The sequence below is a fragment of the Pleurodeles waltl genome, chromosome 1_2 (assembly GCF_031143425.1).
Source record: "Pleurodeles waltl isolate 20211129_DDA chromosome 1_2, aPleWal1.hap1.20221129, whole genome shotgun sequence".
In the NCBI taxonomy this organism is placed as follows: domain Eukaryota; kingdom Metazoa; phylum Chordata; class Amphibia; order Caudata; family Salamandridae; genus Pleurodeles; species Pleurodeles waltl.
In genome coordinates this window covers 339,067,144-339,093,952 of record NC_090437.1, presented here as the reverse complement: position 1 = coordinate 339,093,952, position 26,809 = coordinate 339,067,144, and the positions used below count along the sequence as shown (strand labels likewise).

Sequence of the window (26,809 nt, the reverse complement as noted above, 5' to 3'; positions counted from 1 at the left end):
ACTTGTGGCTTTGTTTTTAATCCATATAAATGAAAGAAAAGTTCCAGGATTCAAAGCGAACCAGACTTTGTATTAATCATGTAACAGAGACCAACCTGAAATATGTTCCTCTGTCCGATGAGCTAGGCAAAATGTTGCAATGCGGAACAAATCGTACAGCGTCTGATTACTGTCCGTGTAGTCCTCCTGTCAGTAGATGCTGAGCCTGTCACTAAAGTCCCTCTGTGTCAATGAGTGACAACATATAGTCCTACTTCTATATCTAAGGCCTGCACGGGCTTTTGGTTCTGAAATTATTGTCACCCTACCTGTGAACGCCAGTGTGTGCCGAGGAACTGGCGCCCTTCCACGCACGGAGTCTGAACCCCGCATGCCCCTGAAGTGAACTCTGCAGTGTGCTGTTGTGCCACCTCCAGCAGCCACTGTCCACGCGCTTCTGTGCACCCCTCGTGCTGTCATGTGCATGCAGTGCTTGATACAGGAATATGGCAGAGCAGGTACTCACGGTACAGGCTTCCTACTAACAACCGCAGGTACTCGAACTTTCAAATGTGCTTCGTGTCCCCACGTATTGTCCCGTGCACATACCTTCATGCGTGCAATTCTCCGTGCACTATATAGGAACTCCCTAATGCAGCCATGTGTCTATCCCCATGTGCCTCGTGCGCTGTTTCGTGCACGTCTATACACGTGCCCCTTCCGTGCCTTCCCTGTGCTGCCCTTTATAATTCATTTCACTCATCCTACGTGTCGTTTCTTCAATCCTCCCAGCTGTGTGCATTGCCTCCTTCCCCCCTTGTGCACATTCTTCATACACCCAAGTATGTATATCGTGGACTTCTGAGCACTTGGCATCACGCAGCGCGTATGCACTCTCTCCTGCTGCCCCGCTGCGTGTGCATTTCCTCGTGCACCGATCTCTATCGGATGTCGCGATCTCCCTGGTGGCGGGGCTCGTGCACTGTGTGCATGGTCTCGCGAACTCCTACTGTGCGCATTCCACGATAGTGCCTCTTGTGCATTTCCTTTCACACCACCCTCACTCTATCACGCACTCCCTGCGGAGCTGCCCTCCACCCCACACCCTATCCCCAATGGAAGAGCCCCCACCCAAAGTGTCGCCCTCCCTGTTTGGGAGCAATCCAGTGCTCACTCTTTTTTAACCACTACATCGTCCCCCACCTTCCCCGCTTGGAGTCCCTGCACACAACCCTCCAGTCTGCCCCTCCGCTGTGCAGCGCCCCCCTGTGGGCCGTACCCCCGCCCCGAGCTCCGCTCCTGCCCCGGGCTTCTCTGCGCTGTGCAGGGCGCACGGGCAGGGAGCCCGGCCGCTACCTCCGCACCTAGGCTCAGGAAGCGGGGGCCGCTGCCGAGAGGGGGGAGGGCGGAGGGAGGGCTGAGAGAGGAGGAGGAGGAGGGGCGGTGACAGGCGGCACAGCAGCGCACAGCACTCCCCGTCCGGCAGCAGCGCCTCCATCAGCACCGAGCCTCCTGCCCCCGGCATGGCCAGCCGCCGCCCCCGGGCCCCGCTGCCGCCCCTGCTGCTGCCCCTGGCAGCCGCCCTGCTGCTGGTGAGTGAGTGCATGCCTTCTCTTTCACTGGTGCCCCAGCGCTCAGAGGAGTGAGTGAGTGCGCCGGGCACATGGCAGGATGCGTCGGGCCGTCCTGTCAGGAAGGGTGCACACTGTCACGACTGGCCGATACCAGCTCTCGGGTGGTCTTAGACTTACTTGTCACGATAGGTTAAGCGAGACTTCTCCAGAAGAGGTGGAAGTGACTGATAGAGGGTCGCCTGATAGCAGGGGCTGAGAGTGACTTGCCACGACGGGTGGCGCGTTGTGTCACGATGGGTTTGAAGTGGCGTACGAAGGGGGGATGGAAAGTGACCTGTCAGGATGTGTAGGCGGTGACTTGCTAGGCTTGGCTGAAAATGGGTCCACTGTTCGATGACCTTACAGGATAGGTGGCAGGGGATGGTGTGGTAGGGTGAGGGGGCGTACTGGGTGGCATCTCAGGATAGTTGGGAATGGCCCGAAAGACAGGTTGGAGGTGAACTGTTAAATTGGGTGGAGAATTACTACTCGGGATGAATGGATGGAGGGTGGCCTGTTATGCTGGATTTAAAGTACTTGTCAGGATGGATGGGGACCTGTCAGGGAGAGTTAGAAACATCTGTCAATGTGGATGGAAAGTCACCCGGGCGGTTGGAGGGTTATTTATTAGCTAACTAGGTGGGAGGAGATCCACCTGCCACGAAGCACCCTGGATTGAAATAGACCTCTCAGAACAGGTAGCGGGTCGCCGGACAGGATGGCCTTAAAGTGGTCTGAGTGACAGGTGTCAGGCAGGGATGACTGGAGGGTAACGGGATGCTTTCATCAGTGCTTTGGAGTGGGCAGCATTTTACACTTGTGCAGTGTCGGTGGCCGTGCAGTGTTTTTCATGACAGAGTCTCTTGTGTCTGGACGATGGTGCCTGCAGTTGTCCAATGCATTCCAAGGCTTTGTGTTCGCTTGCACGTGAGCCTGGGCTGCCCTGCCTGCGCTGGTGCAGTGTATTTCAAGGCAGAGTCACTTGCGCCTGGGTGGCAGTGTGTGTGATGGTACCGTGGATAGGGCAGTGTCTGTGGTGGTACAGTGTAGACGGCAGTGTGGTCTGTGGTAGGACAGTGCAGACGAAAGTGGCTCTAGGGGTACAGTGCTGAGGGCAGTATCTGGTGGTACAGTGCATAGGGCAGTGTCTGTAGTGCTACAGTATGTACGGCAGTGTGGTCTGTAGTAGTACAGTGCAGGCAGCAGGGACTCGTGGTACAATGCTGGGGGCAGTGTCTGATGGTACAGTGCACAGGGCAATGTCTGTAATGGTACAATGCAGAGGGCAGTGACTGGTGGTACCGTGTAGACGACAGTGTCTGTAGTACTACGGTGCAGAGGGCAGTGACTGGAGGAACAGTGAGAACGGTAATGTCTGTGGTGCTACGGTGCAAAAGGGCAGTGTCTGGTGGTAAAGTGTAGAGGGGAGTGTCTTTGGTGGTACAGTGTAGATGGCAGTGTCTGTGGTGATACAGACAGCAGTATCTGTGGTAGTACAGTGTAGAGAGCAGTGTCTGGTGATACAGTGTACACAGCAGTGTCTGTGGTAGTACAGTGTTATCCGCAGTGAACGTGGTGCTACAGTATAGAAGGCAGTCTCTGTGGTGCTACAGTGCAGAGGGCAGTGTTTTGGTGGTAGAGTACAGAGGGCAGTGTTTGGTGGTAGAGTACAGAGGACAGTGTCCGTGGTGCTACAGTGCAGAGGTCAGTGTCTGTTGATACAATGTAGACGGCAGTAATCTGTGGAAGTACAGTGTTAGCGGCAGTGACTGTGGTGTTACAGTGCAGAAGGCAGTGTCCGGTGGCGCAGTGCAGAGGGCAGTGTCCGTGGTGCTACATTTCAGAGAGCAGTGTCCGGTGGTACAGAGCAGAGGGCAGTGTCCGGTGGTACAGTACAGATAGCAGCATCTGTGGTGCTACAGTGCAGAGGGTAGTGTCCGGTGGTACAGGTGGTACAGTGCAGAGGCCAGTGTCTGGTGATACAGTGTTATCGGCAGTGACTGTGGTGCTACATTGCAGAGAGCAGTGTCTGGTGGTACAGTGTATAAGGCAGTGTCAGTGGTACAGCGCAGAGGGCAGTGTCCGTGGTGCTACAGTGCAGAGGGCAGTGTCTGTGGTGCTACAGTGCAGATGGCAGTGTCCGGTGGTACAGTTTAGAGGGCGGTGTTTGGTGGTACAGTGCAGAGGACAATGTCCGGTGGTACAGTACAGATGTCAGTATCTGTGGTGCTACAGTGCAGAGGTCAGTGTCCTGTGGTACAGTGCAGAGGGCAGTGTCCGTGGTGCTACAGTGCAGAGAGCAGTGTCTGGTGCTACAGTGCAGAAGGCAGTGTCCGGTGCTACAGTGCAGAGGGTAGTGTTCGGTGGTACAGTGCAGAGAGCAGTGTCTGGTGGTACAGTGCAGAGGGTATTGTTCGGTGGTACAGTGCAGAGGGCAGTGTCTGGTTCTACAGTGCAGAGGGCAGTGTCCGGTGCTACAGTGCTGAGGGTAGTGTCCGATGGTACAGTGCAGAGGGCAGTGTCCGTGGTGCTACAGTGCAGAGGGCAGTGTCCGTGGTGCTACAGTGCAGAGGACAGTGTCTGGCGGCACAGTGCAGAGGGCAGTGTATGTGGTAGTACAGTGTTATCGACAGTGTCTGTGGTACAGTGCAGAGGGTAGAGTCCGTGGAGCTACATTGCAGAGTGCAGTGCCCAGTGGTACAGTACAGATGGCAGTATGTGTGGTGCTACAGTGCAGAGGGTAGTGTCCGGTGGTACAGTGCCGTGGTGCTACAGTGCAGAGGGCAGTGTCCGGTGGTACAGTGCAGAGGGCAGTGCCCGGTGGTACAGTGCAGAGGTCAGTGTCCGGTGGTACAGTGCAGAGGGCAGTGTCCGTGGTGCTACAGTGCAGACGGCAGTGTCCGGTGGTACAGTGCAGAGGCCAGTGTCTCTGGTGCTACAATGTGGATAGCAGTGTCCGGTGGTACAGTGCAGAGGACAGTGTCTGGTGGTACAGAGCAGAGGGCAGAGTCTCTGGTGCTACATTGCATAGCAGTGTCCGGTGGTACAGTGCAGAGGGCAGTGTCCGGTGGTACAGCGCAGAGGGCAGTGTCTCTGGTGCTACATTGCGGATAGCAGTGTCCGGTGGTACAGTGCAGAGGACAGTGTCTGGTGGTACAGTGCAGAGGGCAGAGTCTCTGGTGCTACATTGCATAGCAGTGTCCGGTGGTACAGTGCAGAGGGCAGTGTCCGGTGGTACAGTGCAGAGGACAGTGTCTGGTGGTACAGTGCAGAGGGCAGCGTCCGGTGGTACAGTGCAGAGGGCAGTGTCCGGTGGTACAGCGCAGAGGGCAGTGTCTCTGGTGGTACAGCGCAGAGGGCAGTGTCTCTGGTGCTACATTGTGGATAGCAGTGTCCGGTGGTACAGTGCAGAGGACAGTGTCTGGTGGTACAGCGCAGAGGCCAGTGTCTATGGTGCTACAGTATAGAAGGCAGTGTCTGTGGTGCTACAGTGCAGAGGGCAGTGTCCGGTGGTACAGTGCAGAGGGCAGTGTCCGGTGGTACAGTGCAGAGGACAGTGTCTGGTGGTACAGTGCAGAGGGCAGCGTCCGGTGGTACAGTGCAGAGGGCAGTGTCCGGTGGTACAGCGCAGAGGGCAGTGTCTCTGGTGCTACATTGTGGATAGCAGTGTCCGGTGGTACAGTGCAGAGGACAGTGTCCGGTGGTACAGTGCAGAGGGCAGTGTCCGGTGGTACAGCGCAGAGGACAGTGTCTGTGGTGCTACATTGCGGATAGCAGTGTCCGGTGGTACAGTGTAGAGGACAGTGTCTGGTGGTACAGTGCAGAGGACAGCGTCCGGTGGTACAGCGCAGAGGCCAGTGTCTATGGTGCTACAGTATAGAAGGCAGTGTCTGTGGTGCTACAGTGCAGAGGGCAGTGTCCGGTGGTACAGTGCAGAGGGCAGTGACCGGTGGTACCTTGCAGAGGACCGTGTCTGTGGTGCTACAGTGCAGAGGACAGTGTCCGGTGGTACATTGCAGAGGACAGTGTTCGGTGGTACAGTGCAGAGGGCAGTGTCCGGTGGGACAGCGCAGAGGGCAGTGTCTCTGGTGCTACATTGCATAGCAGTGTCCGGTGGTACAGTGCAGAGGACAGTGTCTGGTGGTACAGTGCAGAGGGCAGTGTCTGTGGTACAGTGTAGAAGGCAGTGTCTCTGATGCCACAGTCGGGGGGTCGGTCCTGTACTGCCGTGCACAACGTGTTCACTCACTGCCGCTAAGTTCGGAGTATAGTCAGTGTAGTGTTCTGGTTTAGAAAGAAGCGAACCTCAGCTACTAACACGGAACTTTTCAAAGCAGTGGCTGCTGCTGGCCACCTCTCCCGCGCGCCCGGGTAACTGTCACACACTGGCTCGGTTTTACTCAGAGCACCCCGCTGGATGTTATGGGAGTGACTTCGCAGTCTCTGTGCCCCTCCCCTCCACTCTCCCGTTGCCTGGGCTGGCACTGCAGCCCCGTGTGTCTGACGGGGTGAGGAGCGGGCAGTGGGTGAGGGGTTTGTGAGGTGGTGCGTGGTATCCCCGTGTGCACCCACCCACCTCTGCAGGCGGGACGCCTCATCCTCTGTTATCTGTCGTTGCACGGAATGCTGTGTGCGCAGGGGCCATCAGGCGTGTTCGTGGCTAGCTCTTTGCGCTGGTTGTGTATGAGATTGATGATAGCGAGGAGAGAGCGCTATAAACCAGCGCTAAGAAGCAAATAGTTCACTCTGGCAGGATCTGTGAGCGTCCTTCGGTCGCCTGCCTGATCCCATTACCAGTGAAGTCTGAGCTCCGCCAGACTGGGACGTCCTTCACAGCAATGCCGGAGGCCGGGGCGGTATCTTGTGATATTGTATGGGTATTTATATAGCGCTACTACTCCTGTCGAGACCCTGAAGCAGTACCTCGCATCATACAGCCGACCCCACACATACCTAAAGTCGCCTCTTGTAAAACTCAGGTGTGAGCAGATCAATGGGCCTGTTTTTCGTCTGCGTCATGGGACCTGTACTTCTGTATTTCGGAAAACAAAGCTAAAAATAAGAAAATGCAATGGAAAAGCAAGGCTAGGCCACTGGGTGAGCAGGTCACCCCCGGCCTCTGGCACAGACATCCGGTGCACCGACAGTGCCGGCACTGGTAACTGCTCGCTAGGTGGCGCTCGCAGCCAGCCATGCTGATCAGCAGCTTGTAGGCCACAGGCCCCGCGGGCCAACCAACAGTGAAAGGAGCCTGTCAATCAGATGACTAGGGTGGGGTTTTACACTTACATTACCTGCCATGTGTTAGATAGTATCCGAGTGATTCTATGGGAATCTGTGTGTCTGCGGCGCAAATTCTTCCCAAAAATGATTTGATGAGCGTATGTCAAATTTGAAACAAATTCCGGAGCCAGGATTTCCATCTATGATTACAGAACAAATGAAAAATGGCTCTCTTTGGTCAAGGCTTTTACTGAATGAAAAGTCAAATTTCCCATCGTCAAGTGCCGCTTTAATCACAGACTTATGGTCTCCCACTGAGCATCAATTAACTAATCTTCAGAAAGTGCTAGTTCTACATGAAATGTGTCTTTGACATTACATACATGCATACAAAAATACTTATATACATACATACAAACAGTCATAGTTACTTGAGCAACGTGCATTGATTGACACCCAGGGAAACAACCCGCACTGCAGTAGAAAAAACATATTAGGAACATTGATTGACACGCAGTTGTTCCTTACCTTGAGGAAGACCTCTTAAAGAAGTCATGGACTGAAATATGCTCCCTGCTACCCTTAGATGTTTTTAACAGAACTTTCCTAATACTCCTAGAGTTCAGCAAGTGTTTGGTTCTTAGAACTACTTTTTCTGGTGCTCCGCATCTCTCTGCAGCCCCATGGATATAATTAATGTCTTGAGTAGAAATGGTAACTCTTCACCACTCACCATAGAACGCTCTACTGTACCCAATGTAGCTTAAGGTAAACTAACACATTCATGAATTGACTTAAAAAAAATATATAAAGCCATAGAGTTTTTGGCTGAAATTCTGTGGACAAGTACATCCATTCAGATCTCGACCGAAGCCCATTGAATTTTGGTTTCAATAAGTCCAGGCTCAAGGAACCAAAGCAAAACTCTGACATTGCGCCAATACCCCCGGGTGTTGAGTTTAGTAGATACCTTTAGAGATACCTCGAAATCCTTCAAGGTGTGCCAGACGAGCCGGCTTAAGCCTTGTCCTCCAGTGTGTGTATGAAGGGACTTGCACTGTTTTATCGGACGAACACTGAGGCAGTTTTTTTCATGCTGCACTTTTTAGTAAACTCCAATAACAAAAAAATATGAGCTTGATTTACTAAAATGGATTCCAGCTGATTCTGTGGCCTGCCGCTGACATGCACACGCTCATCTAAACCAAAATTCAACTCACCTCCTGCCAAAGTACAGCACAGTGGACCCAACTTAACCTGGGAAGAGAGTGTTCCGGTGTGTGCGGTGTGTGGTGTGCGGTGTGTGTGCGTGCTTGTTTTCGTTCACTGTTAGTAGGAGATAGTGCGTCGGTGATGCAGGTGGAGCACATTGTTCTGGCAGTGGGGTGGGCATGGAATCTTGGTGTTAGGGTTGTTTAATGTTTCTTGTGCCATCTTGAGGTATAATGGTTTAAAATAACACACTTTTCTCTGTGCTTCCTTTACCTGGTTTATCTTGTCAGAACACAAAACTCATATTTCAGGACAGTAAAAATGATACTTTAGATAAATACATTCACTGGGTAAAGAAATAAGGCACCAGTAAAACTAAGCTAAATCAAATAACATTTTCAAGAAACATATCACCGTGATGGCAAGGCAGCGGAAAAGGAAGCAGAGGTAGACGATAGGAAAAGGGTCGTCCCTCCCTTCACTTGGTATTCTTTAGAAATAGGTTCACCATTTAGCAATTGCTTTTTTACGCAAACTCTTATATGTGAATAAAAACAAATGCTGCAGTGGCCTCCCATACATCTTACCCTTGTACTATATTTGGAGCCACAGGTTAAGTACACTAAACCCAAAGACATCCCGGATGAAATAGAATCTGTTCATATGATGCCTATTGCTTGATGATTGTATTCTGGCATTGCTATAGCGCCATATTTCCTCTTGTCAAAGATGGGGGAAGAGATGAAGACAGACGCCTCAGTTAGAGGGTGATGTTTCTGGACATAGATCACTTGGGTCAGGGTTTCAAAATATAATAATAATAAGCCTGTGTCCTTAAAACAACAAAGTTAACACAATTTTAAAGCGATTCAAAGTTTATATTCATAAAATATGATGAGGCTAATTCAATAAACAACGAAGGTGCTCCAAGTGATGGCGCAGTGAAAAGTGAGAAATGTTGTGCCAACACAAATCAAAAGAAAACAAAACTGAAAACATAAAGATGTATGCAATTTACACAGTATGGAGAGGTAATCGTCAAAGTTTCCAAACACAAATGAGCAAAACGTTAGTGTTTTTAGTATCCAACATTAAACATTAAATGAACATGGGTTGCCTCAATTATGTCGATGTTTTGACCCCTAGCGGATTGACTAGGCCGGGGTCTTCATCAGGACAATGTAAATGGTAGTCACCAAAATCTGAAATAATCTAGATATGTTCAAGAATCCATTCCTATACATGAAGCTTTAATATCCAGAAAGGTATGGATACCCCTTGATAGCCACATGAGGCTTCCAGGTTTCTGGATATTAAAGGTCCAAGTATTCTAAGGATTAGCTCATTTGTGTTTAGAAAGGTTGACACAGGGGTTGGAGCACCTTTGTCATTTACTGAATCAGTCTCATCATGTTTCCTTACATAAGAAAAATATAAACTTTGAAATGCTTTAAAATGGTGTTCACTTTGTTGTTTAAAAGACAGAGGTTTATTTTTATTATATTTTGCTTGAGACTCCGAACCATGGGCCAGATGTACAAAAAAAGCAATTTGCGACTTGCAAATTGTGAGTCCCTGCGACTCGCAATTTGCAAGTCGCAAATTGCTATGCAGTACGGTGTCTGAGACACCGACTGCAACTCGCAATGGGGTCGCAATGACCCACCTCATGAATATTCATGAGGTGGGTCGCAAATGGCGGCCCCATTGCGAGTATAGGCACTCGCTAACATGGAGGCCTGCTGACGTCAGCAGGCCTCCATGTTAGCGACCAGACTTTTAAATAAAGCATTTTTTTTTTTTTTAAGTGCAGCCCGTTTTCCTCACAGGAAAACGAGCTGCATTTAAAAAAAATCCGAAACCTTTAGTTTCGGATTTTTCAGGGCAGGGAGTGGTCCCTTGGACCACTCCCTGCCCTGAAAAATTAATATGGGGTCCAGTCACAAAGGGGAAGGGGTCCCATGGGGACCCCTTCCCGTTTGCGAGTGGGTTACCATCCACTTCAAGTGGATGGTAACTGCGACTCCATTTGCGACCGCGTACGCGGTCGCAAATGGAGTTGCATACCACTCCGACTCGCAAATAGGAAGGGAACACCCCTTCCTATTTGCGAGTCGCAAATGCATATTGCGAGTCGGTAACGACTCGCAATATGCATTTGTGCATTGCAAACCCACATTTGCGAGTCGCAAACGGCGATTTTCGCCGTTTGCGACTCGCAAAAGTGTTGCTACATCTGGCCCCATATAACTTAGTTTTTTATCCCATGCACTTTGTTTCAGAGGAGTTCCTGGCAAAACACTGATTGTATGTTCAACCCTTGTTCTGTGGATTGCAAGGTGCCCCGTCTTTGTGTTCATGGTCGTTTCCAGGCCCAAAGAGGGAAGATGCAATACAGGGGAGCAGTGTCCATTGGTGTAGAGGCACAGGGGACCAGAGACCTGAGGGGTCCACTCAACCCTGATTATTGCTGTGGGCAATTTTCTTCTTTGTACTGCAGCCGACGACACACTGGATACACCATGGACACCACAAGAAGATCCCCCTGACCCTGCACATTTTACCTGGATACCCAGGCTGGTCACCCTGGGACTAAAGGTTAAATAGCTATGGACAGGTGGAATTGTTATAGGGAAGCCTGTGACACAGGTGGGCTTTCCAGCCAACACCAAGCATCAGTGGGGAGGATGGAGCGGTAGAGGGGTAAACGCACCTTGGCATTGGTAAGTCCAGACGGGGGAGGATGGGGGGAGGGAGGGGTAGAAAAGAAGGCATGCACAAACAACAACAAAGCAACTAGCGTCTCACCTGAATTATTGCTATGCTAAGTGTTTACAGCGGGGACAGTTTCAGCAACAAACACGAGAGCGCAACACAACTATAACCCAAGACAAAAAAAGTCACAGTCAAATGCACGGATTGTTGGTTCCTGTGAAAACCTGTAAGAAACATAGACATTTAGGTACAGAGTGCTAGGCCGAAAGGAAGGACGACTAGAAGCTGAGCCATGATTTAAAAAATAGGGTCCTACAACTACATGTAGGTAGTTTAAATCTTAAGAGACCTGGGAAGTTGCCCTTAGTCATTTTTTTGGTCCGACAACACATTTTTAAAACATAATTCCTCTCATATGACGAAAAGTAGGATTTTCCTAAAAAACTTCTGAAATTAATTTTAAGGGGTTAACTCCCTAAAAATAGTTTGAAAGCAAACTGGCTATGCTAGAAATTAAGTTTTGAGTAATATTTTGCCCAATTTACATTTCAAAGGCGGTACAGTACAGAGTGGTTGATGCTTTCGCTCCGAATTCGTGCTCTAAAACAGTTGGAATGCCTAAAACGAATCTGCACTTTCTAGCAGCCTTCTGATTGGATGCTTCATTCCATAGTTCTGCGACATCTTGCCCACTGATGATGTCATCGTGAATGTCAATCTTATTAATTCAGTAACAGGAAGCCTCTTCTCTCTTTCCATGCCCAGAAACCTGCCGCAGGACAACAAAGGCCTTAGAATAATCAGTACAGCCACTCTGTTTGGGTTTGGACATTAAATCACTAGCAGCTGATGTTTCTAATTATTGCTGTTCTTTTTATATTTATTTAATTATGATAATGTTTTATTAAGTCATTGCTTTATAGAGATTACTTAAGTGGCGCACTGGAACAGCTAGAAATGATTTATATCCGCGAGGACAATAACAAATGTAATAATGCACTGGATTAAAATTAAATCCGTGGCTTGTAGCATATAGGACTGAAAGCGGATATTATCATTACATTCTTTGCCACTATATCTTGCCAAAACAGGCGAGGGCGGATGGAGATATCAGCATGTTCATTACATCAGATCCGCTGCTTAACAAAACCGTGCACAACGCTGGGGTACAAAGAGGGTAAAGGCTCCTGCAGATAGATATGTGTGGCTCCGACAAAACCCAAGTTATTCTGTGCAAGGAACATTCCAATGTAGATGATGCAAAAGGCTGCTCAATAGTCAGTTTAGCTCATTTTTAGTGCCGCCTCCGTGTAGGCCATTAACCCATAATGTAGGCTACCAGCTCTCATTCCCTTAGTGTGCGCGCCTAGGAGGCCTCCGACTGATATAGAGCATGGCTCGAAGTGGCTAGACCCCCATCTGCACATCATTTCAAATCGAATTAAAACTATGAAATGAGGGTTGGAATATTAAGTAAGCTGGGGAGGAGGTGGCTTCTGGGCAGGGGGTTCAATGGAGAACTGGGGTGGCAACACATTTTTATTTTAGGTTTAAAGTCAGATAGAAAACTAAGAATGAACACTGACAGATGGGCTGCTGTTGAACGGCATAGTGATTACGGGGATTGGTCGTCCTATGTGGTGGACGCTGAACGGCAGGCCTTTGTGCTATTTCTGATTGACGGGTGGTATTCTGACACAGAAATAATCTTTGATTGAGATGGAAAGTGGTGCTAACCTAAGGCATGACCCGGCCTTGTAGGAGAAAGCCCTGATTTGGCCCCACCCGGAGCATTTTTAAATAAATTATTGCCAATAGGACGGCCCTCATGCTAATCCTCTGCTTGCAGTTTACATTCCACCCACTCGCCCCCAATGAGGCGAGTCCCCACCACCTCCTTACAGTTTCACATTTGAGAAGAAAGGAGCAGCTCTCCCCCTATTCTGTGTGCCCGTGCTCTGGACCTAAAATGGGAGTGTGCACACTGCACATGGGCACAACATGAATATTCAAGGGGGGAAGCAATGTGTGTATTCTTGGCAGCTGCACAGGTAGCCAAGGTCCCCTCAGGGGTATAAAGCAGACTTCTGCAGCTGTGGGGTTTATGGGGGCCAAGACCCATGAATATCTGTGGAATGTGGGAGACTCAGGGCCCCCTCGTCATATTCTGCAGGGAGGCGCAGTCATGTTGCATTAGGGCACTAGAGTCTGGACTTGGCTTAGACCTCTGTGCCGATTCAGGCTATACATGCCCTTGTCCGCAAACCAGGGGCCTCATTGACAAGCCCGAGTGCAGGGCGGCGCAGTAAGGCACTCGCTGCGACTGAGGGAAAGGGCAGAAATGTGCTGTGTCGACAAGATACGGCGCATTTCTGTCCTCTCCTCCTGCTCTGGTGCGGAAATTGCTGCCATGCACTAATGCATGGTAGAGCACTCAGACCACTGGGTTAGACAGTGGGAGGCTTGCCTGTACTTCAATAAGACTAAATAGTTTAAGCTCCTTAGTGGAACATAGGTGTCTCAACTGTGCCTATGCAACTGTTGAATCTATGAAGGCTACACATAGGATCAATTGTGTTGTCCAGGAGGAGACATCCTTGCGGCCTTATCACAAAGAGGTAGTAAATCACTGCAGGCATGGGCATATACCTACAACCTGTTTCAAACTTTGGCCATTATTGATAGAAGCCTCTGGCAGACCACAGTAAACTTAACCATTGTTGACAATTACTGCCTGAACACCTGTGTTTCCAAATCTAAATATCTTGTTATGTTATGTTAATGAGATTTATAGAGCGCATAATTACCCTAAGGTGTCTTGACGCTAAAGAAGCAGTCCTGAGAACAGTATTGTGTCAGCCCGAGCAGTTATTTGGAAAACAACCAGGTCTTGAATTCCTTCCTAAAAGAGAAGAGGAGAGGTAATGCTCTGATGGATGGAAGAAGGCTGTTCCACAATCTGGTCGTTCCAGTTAGCCTTCCTAAGTCCTAAATCTTGGGATTGCTATTTGCTTGGCAAAAGACGGTGCCTGGATGGTTTATACCACTCAGGGCATTTGTTTAAGAGGTCAGGCCCCTCTTTATGTAGAGCCTTGTGAGCAATGCATGAGGCCTTGAACTCGATCTGGCTCCTGACAGGGAGACAGTGAAGTGTACAAATTGATTTGGATACAGGGTGGAACTAGGGGATGCCAAGAAGAAGCCTGGCAGCTATATTTTGGACCATTTGAAGCATGTTGAGGTGTTGCTCCAGCAGACCCAACAAAGTCCATTACAGTAGTCAAGTGTGAACAAAATTAAAGCAGTTACTACTTTTTATTTTTGGTGGAGATTGGGATGAAAGGCAGAATGTTTTTCAGCATTTTGAGTGTAAAAAAAGCAGAAGATACCACTGAGTTAACCTGACTTGCATAGCTTAATTTATTATCAATATGGAAGCCTAGGTTTTTGGCCTTTGAAACAGGTATGGGAGTGGAGCCTAATTCCTTAGGCCTCCAATGAGGGTCCCAAGTGGGTGCTAAGTTTCCAAACAGTACAACCTCGGTTGTATCCGAGTTAAGCTTCAGACAGTGGTAACTCATCCATAAACTGATAGCATGCATATAGCCACGGAAGTAGGATGAGACTGCTAGATCATTGTGAAAAACTGACACTATGATCTGGGTATCATCAGAATAGGAGGTTAATTTAAAATTAAATGTTTTAATCATAGAGGCCAGTTTGGTGACATACACATTGAAAAGAGTAGGGTAAAGAGAAGACCCCTAGGGGACTCCGCACGGCAGAGTAAAGGGGAGGTTTCGAAGGGGCCCGAAGCCACAATGCTTTCTCTTCCAAAAAGGAATGAGGTGAGGAGGGCTAGGACTTTATCTTTAATACCTAAGAGCCTAAATCAGTTGACCAGGAGCTTGTGATCGATAGTATCAAAAGCCACTGACAAATTGAAGAGGATGAGAGCAGCAGCACCTCCTCTGTCTAATGCCGCTCTCACTGCCACCCATTGCTTTGATCAGGGCAGTTTCTGTGCTATGCCCTGCTCTGAAACCAGATTGAGAAGGATCAAATAGGTGGTAAGTATGGAAAACTGGGAGAGATGGATGCTTGTTTCCTTCTCAACATTTTGTGCCGGCAGGGGAAGATGGGAGATCAGGCGGTAGTTCTTGTGGTCTGCGGTATTTAAACTGGGTTTCTTTAAAAGGGGACAGATAGAGGCTCTCTTCCACTGAGAGGGAAACACTCCCGAGAGTAGCATGGAATTAAAGATAGTGACAAGAGTAGATTTAACAATTTCTAGAGCCAGCTTCAATGTTTCGGGGGGCAAGGGTCCTTAGGAGAGCCTGATTTAGCTGAGAGGAACCTTTTGCATACCAAATCTGATGAAAACGGCTGAAATTCCAGAAAGGTTTGATCTTGGTTAGTTTGAGAAGATAAATTGCTTGTTGCAGTACTGTTAGACGTCTCAAATTTGGAATAGATTTCATTGACCTTGTCTCTAAAGCCCGGGCCAGCTCATCACAGAAGGATTGGCTGTGGTTAATTTCTTGGCTGGGTAAAGTAGTAAGCTTTGAAACCACTTGGAAAAGCTCCTTTGTGGACTTTTTAGCAGATTCAATGTACTTGTCTCAGTTTAGGCTGTATGAAATAAATAAATAAATACATAAATAAATGAATACCTATAAATAAATTAATACATCAGCAAATGTATTTGATTATATAATAAAGAATTGGCCGATTCAATGTTAGTGTATTACCAATAAAGCAAAAGCAGGTCCATGTCACCATATTGATTCCCGAAGTATCAAGCTACAGATATAACTTTTATAAGAGCAACTCCCAAAATATTTTCAATGTAAGTGTGGATTTACTATTACTAATTTTGGCAATATTTTGAGGATTGGGATTATGATTACAATACTTCTGTAGATTGATACTTCAACAGCAATATTGTGGTACAAAAGCCTGAGAGAAAGCGTACAGATCTAACCAAATGAAAGAAGGTTAAATAAAGACATTCTTAGAAGGTTGGACACATATAAAACACATATAAAATATTAATACCAGTACTCATGAATGCACCACTCTGACTCTGTAAGATGAAGGTGGTGTGATACCTCTTTTTTTGTATTGGAGATGACCACGAAGGGCAAATTCTGCCCTCAGTCTTGGGTGACGGTAAAATGAGGAGCGCGGCAGTGCAAACACACACAGGGCCATGTGGTGTAAACAATCTTCATGTTGTCAATGGATAAAGTACATGTTTTCTCAGTGAGAGTGAGTGGCCGGGGGTCCTGGTGTAAAACAACACTGTGGGATGCAACACCAGTAAGAGCTTCTGGGCTAACAGTGATAACAGAGTAAAGAGCATGCATGCCACTGTGGCTTCTGTTTCAGTGGTCTTTTAGTTCACAAGCAGTGCTTTAAAGGAATGCTACCACAGAAGAGTTTTTTGCTCTGCGGATTTGGCCTAAACTAGAAATGATTTGGTGCCAGATAGGAACAGCTCCTTTTTATAATAGGAAAATGTTGTTTTATCAGTTGTTTCTAACTTTTAGACAGGTGAACAGGCCAGCCATACTGGGGACTCAGTCACCGGGTAGCTGAAGGGAGGTCTGGACATTGTTGGCATTTGCAAAACAGTTCGGCCAGCAGTCCACTCGACAAAAAGCCATTGGGGAGTGAGTAAAGTAGATCATTGGGTCTGGCATGGCTCCCTTACACCATGATGCTTGTAAAGGTGGATGCGTAGAAAGACTCGTTTTCTTCCCTCTGCTACTAACTGAGGACATAAACAGTTAAGAGTCATACGCAGGACCAAACTGTCTGATGGCAAACAATTTGGTCGCAGAATATTGTTGTCATACATAAATATTGCATCCTAAATGTTGTTTATATTGCCCCATTGGAGTTAATAATAGAAAACCAGCACCTACTAGGATGATCTTTTTGTAAACAAATGTAGAACACAAGATGTAGGCTAGACGACATTTCAGTGTATGATATTGTGACACACAACCCATCAAATGCTCACACTTACTTACGTAACCTTAGCAAGCAGGGTACCGGTGCTAGACAACAGCACCTTGGCTGAGGCTACTCTTAAAGCCTAGCAGGAGTGTGTGCTTGCATTCCAGAAATGCCCAGAATTCAATCATTAATTCCATGATAAAGATGAAAAACATTGTTTGGAATGTTTTATAACAATCTACTAAATGTAAGTATGGCCAATCAAAAGCCCTTCACAGAAAGAAAGGAGGCTTGGTTATATATATCAGACTGGTCCTCCTTAGCCAGGTTTGGGGTGGGATGTCCATAGAGTGTTTGGTAGTGCACATATCCTCACTCACATGCATAGGAGCAGCCTTTGTCTGTTCATAAGCCCTAACGTACACTGACCATTGATAACTTCTTTTTTAAGTTAGCCTTTATGCCACATTTCTGCTGCGTCTGGGCACTTTAACTAACAGATTTTATTGTTTTCCACTTTACTGTAATTAGGGGCTTATTTACAAGGCCCTTAGGCTGCTGCAGCATCACGCTGTGGTAGTGCAAAAACAACTCCAAATCTAAAAAGCATCAGATTTCACCCCTGGGCACCAGATACTGGTAATGATATGCAAGGTTGGCGTTCCCATGCAAAAAGCTACACAGAACTGACGCAGTGAAATTTACAACATTTCACTGAGTCGTTCTGCGACTTCACTGCGTCAAAGCAGGCGTTAAACTGACACAGGGCTTTTTCCAGTGGGAATTTCCTATGCATTGCTGAAGTAGCATAATTTTTTTGACGGTGGTCCAACAATGGGTCAGTTTAGCACCACAGATGCGTCAGAATTTATGACATATCTGTGAAAACGTGCACCATGGAGCTCCGTATTGTAAATACAGTGCATCTTGGGCATTGTTAGAATATCATTAGGCAGCACAAGAAATCTGACGCATCAGAGCCGATGCATCAATTTCTTGTAAATGAGGACCTTAGTTTCCTGACCTTCAGGAGGATGAAAGACTGAGGTGGTTTTCCATTCATTTAAACTCATTATATGGTGATCACCACTTTATTCCACCAATAAACGTTCAACTCATTTAGCTATCCCTCCAGCTATAACATGACATTGCAATGCACTCAGCACAATTATTGTTTATGCCATACAAAATAATCATCTCACACAAGAAAAAGGCAATTTGTACAATTTCATGTTGGTAGGTGCTCCACCGCATGAATCTGTCAGACAACGAAAGAGCAAAAGTCAGAACGCTAATAGTATAGCCACTGAGAAATATTTTCTGTTCACTGTACCATGACTCACAGTAGAATCTTATGTAGCACATATAAAATGCCATGCACGGGCAAGAAGACAAGGAATTTAGCACAACGTATCTCTTAGCCGCACAAGGTCTTTCACTGTATACAAAAATGATGTGCAATTGTGTAAATTAGGGTCGAAAGTTACTAACACAGCGTCATTGTGGCCCTGTTTCTAGCTAACATTATTCATCAGAAGAGTACTTGACTCTACAGGAGGTGTTGTTCCTCAAAAAGGACATTCTTTAATTATTGTTGACTAACGGCCCTCCATCCAGGCTATGACCTTACTGATGGTTGGTGGGATTTGGCTGATCAGTGTGAGATACAGACCACTTCACCAGCACCCCAGTGTGCAGTGGCTGTGTACTGGTCCTCTCTGTAGACCTGTTCAGTCTGTCATGACTGGGAATCCTTACTCCCTCCGAGTGTTAGAGCATGATGTGGTTGTAAGGTCATCAGGGGTTGGAGTACCACAGGCACAGAGGTCACCATGTACTTGACTAGTCCCAGAAATGTGGGTAACTATTGAAATAGCAGTAGGCCTTGCTGGTAGCTGTGTCCCAGAAGTCTCCTCTGGAGACAGGACTAGATTGGTATTTATTCCCATCATGTATTTCTCCAGTGGGCTGGAAAATTGGGAGACGGTTTCATGAGTCCTGGTGCTGTCGCTGGCTCCTCTGTCACTTGACTGCAGCAGGCACAGTGGAATGCATAAGCAAAGAAAGAGAGAGCATGGAAAGAGAGAGGGTAGGGAGAGATCAGAGAGCGAGAGAGGACAGAGAAATTGATTTATGGAAAGAGATTGGGGGCAAGGGAGGCGTGCTTTGAACATTTTTTGCCTGGGCTGATTTTGGTTCTCAGTCCAGCCATGTCTCTGCATGACCTTTCAGTGCTCCTTCCTCTGGCTCTCCTTGCAGAGACCACTTCAGACAGGTTACTTCTCAGTTAACCCAACACTCAGGAGGCTGAACTTGCTCGGACAGATCAGCTTCTGACCTGCAAGTTGGGAGACCGTGACAAAGACTGTGGTCAAGGGCATGTTCTCTCATCTAACCTGAACAGAGACATGCTACCTGCCTGTCTACTTTAGTGCGTGAAATCACACACATATGAATTTTGCCTAATATGTCTGCTTCGTTATAGTCAGGGCCACTGGAATTATGCAATTGTGCGGCAGCTGCGATGTTCGCGTAATTGTAGGCTTGACACATTTGCCACGTAATCCATGATTTGATGCATAATCTGCAGATTTTAACAAAAAAATGTTTCTAGTTCAAACGGTTCAAAAGTTACTTAAAACACAGCAACGTGTTGCCACGCAGTGGAAGGTCTTTTGCAAAGGATCACTGGTCACCTTCTTGAAACTTATTGCTGTGTTTAAGCCTTAAACTGGTACTAGTGAAGTGCGACTATTTCCCAAAATGTGCTAACAAGTTTCAAAAAGACAAAATAATGAGGGCATAGTATCACATAATGCGCGGCATAATGTTGCATATTTTGCCTTTTCTTGCTGCATACTTTACTTAATCATTCCGCATAATTTGGCCCTCCCCTGCCGTATAATTCCACTCTCTGCACGGTTGCAAGCAGCCACAGCAGCATGCAACACATTTTCATAGCTTTCACACATAAGTGCATGCATTCACAAAGTTTTTTTTCAAGCACAACACCAGTATAGGAAAATATATTCATAATATACACATGACTGAATTGGACACTCAAAAAGTAGTAATTTTTTAGGGAGTCACAAACATTTATCTATGCACTTGCTCATTTATCCACCCACCTACCTTACACCCAAATGGATTTGGTGCATCACGTTCAGTAACGTGGAAAATGTCTCAAATCCATTTTTTCAGTAAATATTTATGAAGGAGATTCAGGGTGCATCTCAAAATAAATTATTTACCAGTAGATAATACTGCAGGGAAAAACGGGGGATTCCCACAATAGTTCTGACTGACTGTGCATATTGCATACATGTAGGGTTAAGAATAGATGTCTGAGTCCCCACTGAGTATGAATGTCATACACACACGTTGGTATGCTTTAGCATCCGTAGATTAAGCAACGCTCTTGTGACATGCACAAACACTATACAGAGCACATCCGTAGGCTCCAAAGTGATCTTTTATTTACACTCCCTTCTAACATGTCCCTGGTGTTGCATTAATAGAGCGCGACGAGGAGTTAGTTACATTAGGGGCTCCATTTCACGAAATTCCCAGGAGTAGAGCAAGCAATATCACGCACCCTTTGACCCCTGATGACATCACAGGTTTGACAGCTTGTCCCATCAGTAGCCACTCGTCTGCGTCCTGAGGGGTTAGGGAGAGGGCAAGGCATGGGACCCACAGAAAGTAAATACCCCTGGAAGCGCCCTGCTTGCTTTCTGCGCCTGCTCTGACCTCTTGATCCCCGAGACCAGGAGTAGCAAAGGGCAAGCCGGGGGTAGCAGCTGCTACCCCTGACGACCCCATCTTGACGCCCATGTAAGCTGGCATTTGTGCCTTCGCGTGGGTTGTGAAAGGTGTGATATAAGCAACAAAAACACAGCCCTACAAAGAATGCGCTGTACTGTACAGAGAGGGAATTTCTCCTGCCACTTTCCTTTCAGTGGAAGTTTTCCTTTCTTTACACCTTGAGTTTTTAATATTTTTCAGTCAAGCTTGGCACTCTGATTTATTGTAAGAGGCAGTTAATATTTATATTCCATTTATACTTCGCAGTAATTTCAGACCTATTAAAGAGAGAAAGCAAAATACTCCGAAGCCTGCGGTCTTGTAATAAAATCTGCCTCTCTTCAAACATGCGACGGTGACTCACAAAGCCCCCTTTTCATGTGTGGAACCACTTTCTCTCACAACTTTGCGTGTGATGAGTAATACCTCTGGGTAACCTCCGGCTATCCCGCCTTATTCACCAAAGGAGCTGTTTTCTTCTTGAACGTAAAGTATGTGCATTATGTGAGCTTTATGCAATATTTGTTATGTCAGTCATCACAGAGGCATTCACAATCCAGACTCCAGTCTTTGTGCAAAAGGCGATTTATTAGGACAGGATTGCATCATTAGTATAACATACAACAACACTTTAACATTAACATCTCAAAATTGTACCCTTTTTTACCTCCCCCAATACCTTTCCCATAAGGCTTATGCTTTCTTTGCCCTTGTACCACTCAATTCACCCCATTCCGTATGTCTTTGTCACTTCTTTCAAGGAACAAACTCCAAATGCCATCCTTTTCTCGTAATCCAGACATCCTACCCAAATCTTCAGTCACCTGTCTTTCATCCTTCATCTCCCAGAGGGGTGGACCTGCCCACATCTGACTCTCCACCCCTCCAAATACTACCACTCAGAAAATTCCTACATATTTTCCTGCCCATCACCCCCTTTCTCCATGTCCTATGACACTGATGGAACACATTTGCACTCAAAGACTTTGTCCACACCACACCCTCTCATTCCACAGTTTTCCCACCAGCTCCCTCAACGCAATCACATAGTAGGAATAACCCAATACAGACAAATGTACCCTGTCAGCGCAAAAGATACCCCTATCCTCTTCCTTGATGTCTTCATGTCTCACCACTGCAATGCCTTTCCTCGATCAAAAAACACTCATTGCCCTGTTGAATTTCCACTTTACCTTGTTAATAGCCGCATGCTTCATGGCCACCCTCCAGTTCCTATGCAGCACAAATTCCGTCCACGCCAAGCTTGTCCCTGTCAAATTGTGTTTCACAATTTCCAAGTCCTTCTGCATGTGTTTCAGTTGTGTCAAACTAGACAATTGCACCAAGTCATTCTCTCCCAAGTGGACCACCAGTAAGTCAGGGGAACCCCATTTTGGTACCATGGTGGCCAGGAACGGCAGCAGACCCCTCCCAACACATCCACCCTTTCCCCCACCAGAGCACCTTGTATCTGCTACTCAGCAGTCCAATATTCCATCCATAGTTCTGCATTTTCGCAAATTTGGCCGCCCAGTGGATGAAGGAATAGCCCACTATCCAAATGACCGCTTTATGATTCCATGGGCCTCCTATGCATCCTAGGGAAGAAACATATGTTAGCCATCTGTCATCAGATGAACCTAAAACCTCAGACTCACCACCCCATTGTTGATCTCCTTATATCCGCACTTCACAACCCCGATTCACTTGCGTACATAACTCTCACAGTATTTAGACTTCCATCTCCCAATGGCCCAAATCCGCAGCATCCCCCAACCAAAATGCTCAGCAGATGTCACTGCCCCTACTCTAAAGGAGTGCTTTCCAAAATGAGCAGGGTCCCGCCCAAGTTGTCCTAGGGCCTTAAGTAAAACTGACAAGAATTGAAAAGCAGTCACTTTGTCCCATCAGCATGACAAAAGATTGCCTCCTGCCTCTTTCCCGGCCACACCTGAAACTTCTGCTCCTCTTTGACTGGTAAGATGGACTCATCCCCTCCCTCCAGCAGTCAGTTCAACCTCTCCCTCCCAGCCTGGTCCATTTTCGATTTTCATAACCAAATACCCAGTCTCTCTGACTTAAGACGTATGTCCCCCTGTCACACTCCTTCGCCTTGGCCCACACCCAGCAACTCGACACCCTGAATGCCCAAAAAAACATCCAAATCATGCACAAACGAAAAAGTGCCAATTCAAAAGCATCTCTGCAACACCTATGTAATACAACCAGAATCTCCCCCAATAACTGAAATGCAGTCGCTCCCCTCTCTCTCTCCTCGGTCCCTTTTTCCCTTGACCAAACTTTGACCATATTCGTCAACATTTCACTGCCTGCCAGGTCAAAACCCCAAAACAACTTGCCATAACATGACAGCCCTGCCAATTTCCCTGCAATTGTGGCATACAACAACCCCTTGTCCATGAGCAACAGAACAAAACAGACCACCGATCCTTCCCTCTCGCCCTCTGCCGATTTACCAGTTCCACCACAGCCATGTTATCCATGTGAAACTGCACTGTTCTGTTCACGAACTCACCACCCCAAGCAGCCAGGACCACCAGCTAGGGAAAAAACTCCAAAAAGGCTATGCTTTGCCCCTGTCAAATCCACAAAGCTAAGGCCAACTTTCTGCACACCGCCTCCCACCCCAAAAAAGTCCACATCCATGTGCACCTGCAGCATCTGAAAACAATTTGCTCCTGCCACACAATTCTTTCCTCCTGGAACCACATGGGCACACCATTGAAGTCATCCAGGAAAGAGTACCACACAACCAAATCAGCCCTGACCGCCATAGTCACTCACACTCTGTGATGGGTAAGGGTAGCTCCAGAGATGGCCATGCTCAGGTGTCTACAAAAGCTTCACCCACCCCACACCACTCTACAGGCAAAATTCAGCAGGTCCAACAGTTTCTGTGCTGTACGGAAGTCCAAGCGTCTCTCTCACACTACCTCTTGCAGAAAAAGCGACATCTCTTTTGCTTTCTTCTCAGGTAACCGCGCCACCATGTTGACCATGTCCAGTTCATAACCGAAGAATGTCAACACTTTACTAGGGCCCTCAGTTTTCTCTGGTGCCAAGAGCACACCAAACCCCTCAGCCATGGTTTTAAAGTGCTGCAGGGCCTATGTACAGTCCTCCATCCCACCTTCCCAACGAACAAAAAGTCATCCAAGTAGTGTGTGACCTCCATCCCACCGCTGCCCCTGTTGAATGCCCCACTGCAGGAAGAAGCTGAATGCTTTGAAGAGAGTGCAAGAGATCGTGCATCCCATTGGCAAGATCTGGTCAGCATAAATGGCACCCCCAAACTGCCTTCCCAGTTAGGGGAAGTCCTCTGGGTGAATTAGTAACAAGCGAAAAGCTGACTTAATGTCACATTTTGCCAGTCTCGCCCCCTCCCTGCACGACTTCACCAGTCGGACCGCATTGTGTATTGATGTATAAGCCATCTTGATATCGTGTGTGGCCATGAAATCGTTGACAGAGGCCCCTTTGGGCCAATATGGGTGGTGGATCAACCCGTACTCCTCCTGTTGTTTTTTGGGAACCACACCTAATGGAGAGATTATCAAGTCTGTTAGGCGCCAATCATAGAAAGGTCCCGCAATCCTGCCTTCCCTAACCTCCTTCTGTAGCTTTGCTTCAACTACCCCAGACACATTTTTGGCTGACTGCAAATTGTCAGTACATCTTCGCCCTCCCTGCTCTTGGTAGCCTACCCTGAAACCATCCTTAAAACCCCATTCCAACTTCAAAGCCATCTCCATCGCTGGGTATCGTCTCAACCAAGGCAACAACGCATCAAGTCTAACTGGATTATGTCCCTTTTGGACTAGGAAGGCCCTGCTGTCCTCTGCCTCTGCCAGGCCTCCACTGCTCGGATGGGCTTGGCAGTCTGAAACACTGCTTGATTGCATGTTGAACCCCACATTTGGAACATTCATGTTTAAACATGCAAGGGTTCCTGTTACAGAAACCATTGTTGAAGTTCCAGCATGCCACTGCGATATTTCCTGTCAGAAGGTTCCTTCCCTCTGTACCCGCCCCTTGGGGGGCAGGACCTGGCTGAAAAGGATTATACATAATGGGCAACCCACTCGCTGTGTGAGTTGATGTTGTGGACTGTGTAGAAGACATCCACTGCATCTATAACTCTGCGTCCATATCGCCCGAGGGCTTCTCCGGGTTCATGCTAGCCCTGTATTCTTTGTCATAGCTTAGCCAGGCAAAGCCCCCAAAATGCATTTGGGCTTGCCGTATAATTTCCATTTATTTAAACAGCACTAATGCCCTGTCAGGATATTTACAGCAGTACACACTGGTGTAAATTAAAAATGCCGCCATCCAGTTCTCCATTGTAATGGGGACACGCAGCCACTGTGACAATTCCCATTCCTCTTCCTTGGACCCCTCTTTAGCCTGTATGTCTCTATGTAACAATTTGTAAGCCTCAACATACTCGTGTTTCCATATTCTGCTCTTAGTCTTCTCCGATAGATGCTAGCCCAACAGCATCGTCAACCCCATGTATGGCGACCTCTGTTTGTGTCCGCTCCCGTCCTTCACTTCCTCTCTGTCCCCCCACCTTGCCTTAGAAGAATCTGTCTGAGACCACACATCACCACCCGGTTGGTTGTCATTCCCATCCTTAAACACTGTTCTCGTCTCATCCACCACATCGTCCTCCACTCCAACTGATTTGCCTGGCTTATCCCCCAGTGTTCCCCAGTTGCGGATCCCTCACCATCCACCTCTCTTTCTTACCTTTGAGCTTGCCAACAACCTTCTTCTGCTGCCTGCCTTTGCCTGCTAAGGTCTCCTGAATCTTGCCGGTGGTGCCACCAACATCCACACCTGACTCAGGTAAGACACCAACTCCATCGCCCATTAACTTTGTACCCCATTTTCCAACCACTGCTATTGGGTAGCCTGCACTTCCTCACGCACCTCGCCATCCTCCCATTCTTCCTCCACCTCGTCAAAGTCCAATTCTAACACATCATCACTCTGACCCACCCCCACTTGACAGTCTACAGACTTCTTTAAGGAATTTATCTCAAGATGTGCCCCGTCCGGGGTGGAACACCAGTGCGCCCATGCACTGTGTGGCTGTTCCTTCGCCGTATAGAAGGCCACCGAGGACCCCCCCTTATCTTCAGACCAGCGCCCTGGACTCGTTGTAGACTCCGCCGGTAAACTCCACCTCCTGCCAGCTTCTCTTGCTGGCTTCTTGGTTCCAGCTACGTGGCTGCCCAAGCTAAGTGCCTCTGTCATGGAACCGGCCTCTCGCCATGCTTCTGTCCCCAGCCGATAGTTTTGCCCAGGGCCCATGTAAGGGACCCACTGCCCGCGTGGCCTGGAAATGTCAACCACATCCCTGGGCCCCTCACTGGCCAGACCCCCTTTTACCTTCTTCGCTGGCCTTGACTGATCCCCCCATGTTTCCCAGTCCCTCCACAAAGTCGAGGGGACCTTCGCTCCTGACCTCACCTCCTCCCTCCCACGCTTCACTGTCTGCTGGAGGACTAGGCCTATCCCTCATCTGTGCCCTGTATCTCTACCCCCATGTGGGACGAAGGCCCCACCTCCTGTGGGTCCAGTGTCCCTGCTGAAGTTGCGGGGAGGCTCTTACACCTCCCAACTATCTTACCTGTCCCTTGCTGGGGCAATGAGCTCCTGCCCCTACCTAAGCTACCCTTACCCCGTCCTTTGCCCTTAGGGGAAATACATGTTACCCCCCCGATGTTGCCCTGGGCTGGCGCTCCATACCTGCCCAGGCCTGGTCCAGCACTCCCACCTGAGGAGATTGGCGCGCCCTGCCTCCCCCAGAACACACAGGGCCACCCTCACAGCCTCCCTGGGGTTACCTTGAGGAATGTCTCCCTTTGTTGTGTGCCCCGCCTCTTATCAGCAGAGCACTAGACCCAGCGCGCACTTAACACATCCTGTGGACCCCACAAGTGTCTGTGTTAGGGTATGCCAGAATCAGCACACTGCGACAGCCGTGCGCCCGCTGGCTCGCCGTGATACAACCGGTCTGCGGTCCTGTTCGTGACATGCACACAAAATTAAACAATTGAAAGTTTCACTGCCGCACAAACTGCCTAGCTGCTCAAGCGAGCTCCGCAGCCACCCCAGGTCTCGAGGAGTTGGAAAGGGCATCACTTCCCTTTCCGACCCCTTAGAAACCCCCACCCCCCCAGCCATTTTTCTCCCCCAACTCACTTCCTCCTGATCCTGTCTCCTGCCTTGATGACCTCGTGAATTCCACTGAGAAGGACTAGACTGCGTCT

At 48.1% G+C, this 26,809-nt stretch overlaps 1 protein-coding gene across 1 annotated transcript in view; it reads left to right on the top strand.

The window, feature by feature from the left end:
• Positions 1–1,430: 1,430 nt before the first annotated feature.
• Positions 1,431–26,809, top strand: part of ADAMTSL1 (ADAMTS like 1) — a 731,427-nt gene continuing 706,048 nt past the window's right edge. Inside the window, exon 1 of the mRNA XM_069239462.1 lies at positions 1,431–1,571. Coding sequence (XP_069095563.1) covers positions 1,503–1,571 — 69 coding nt within the window. The 5' untranslated portion in view covers positions 1,431–1,502. The remainder of the gene's footprint in view (positions 1,572–26,809) is intronic.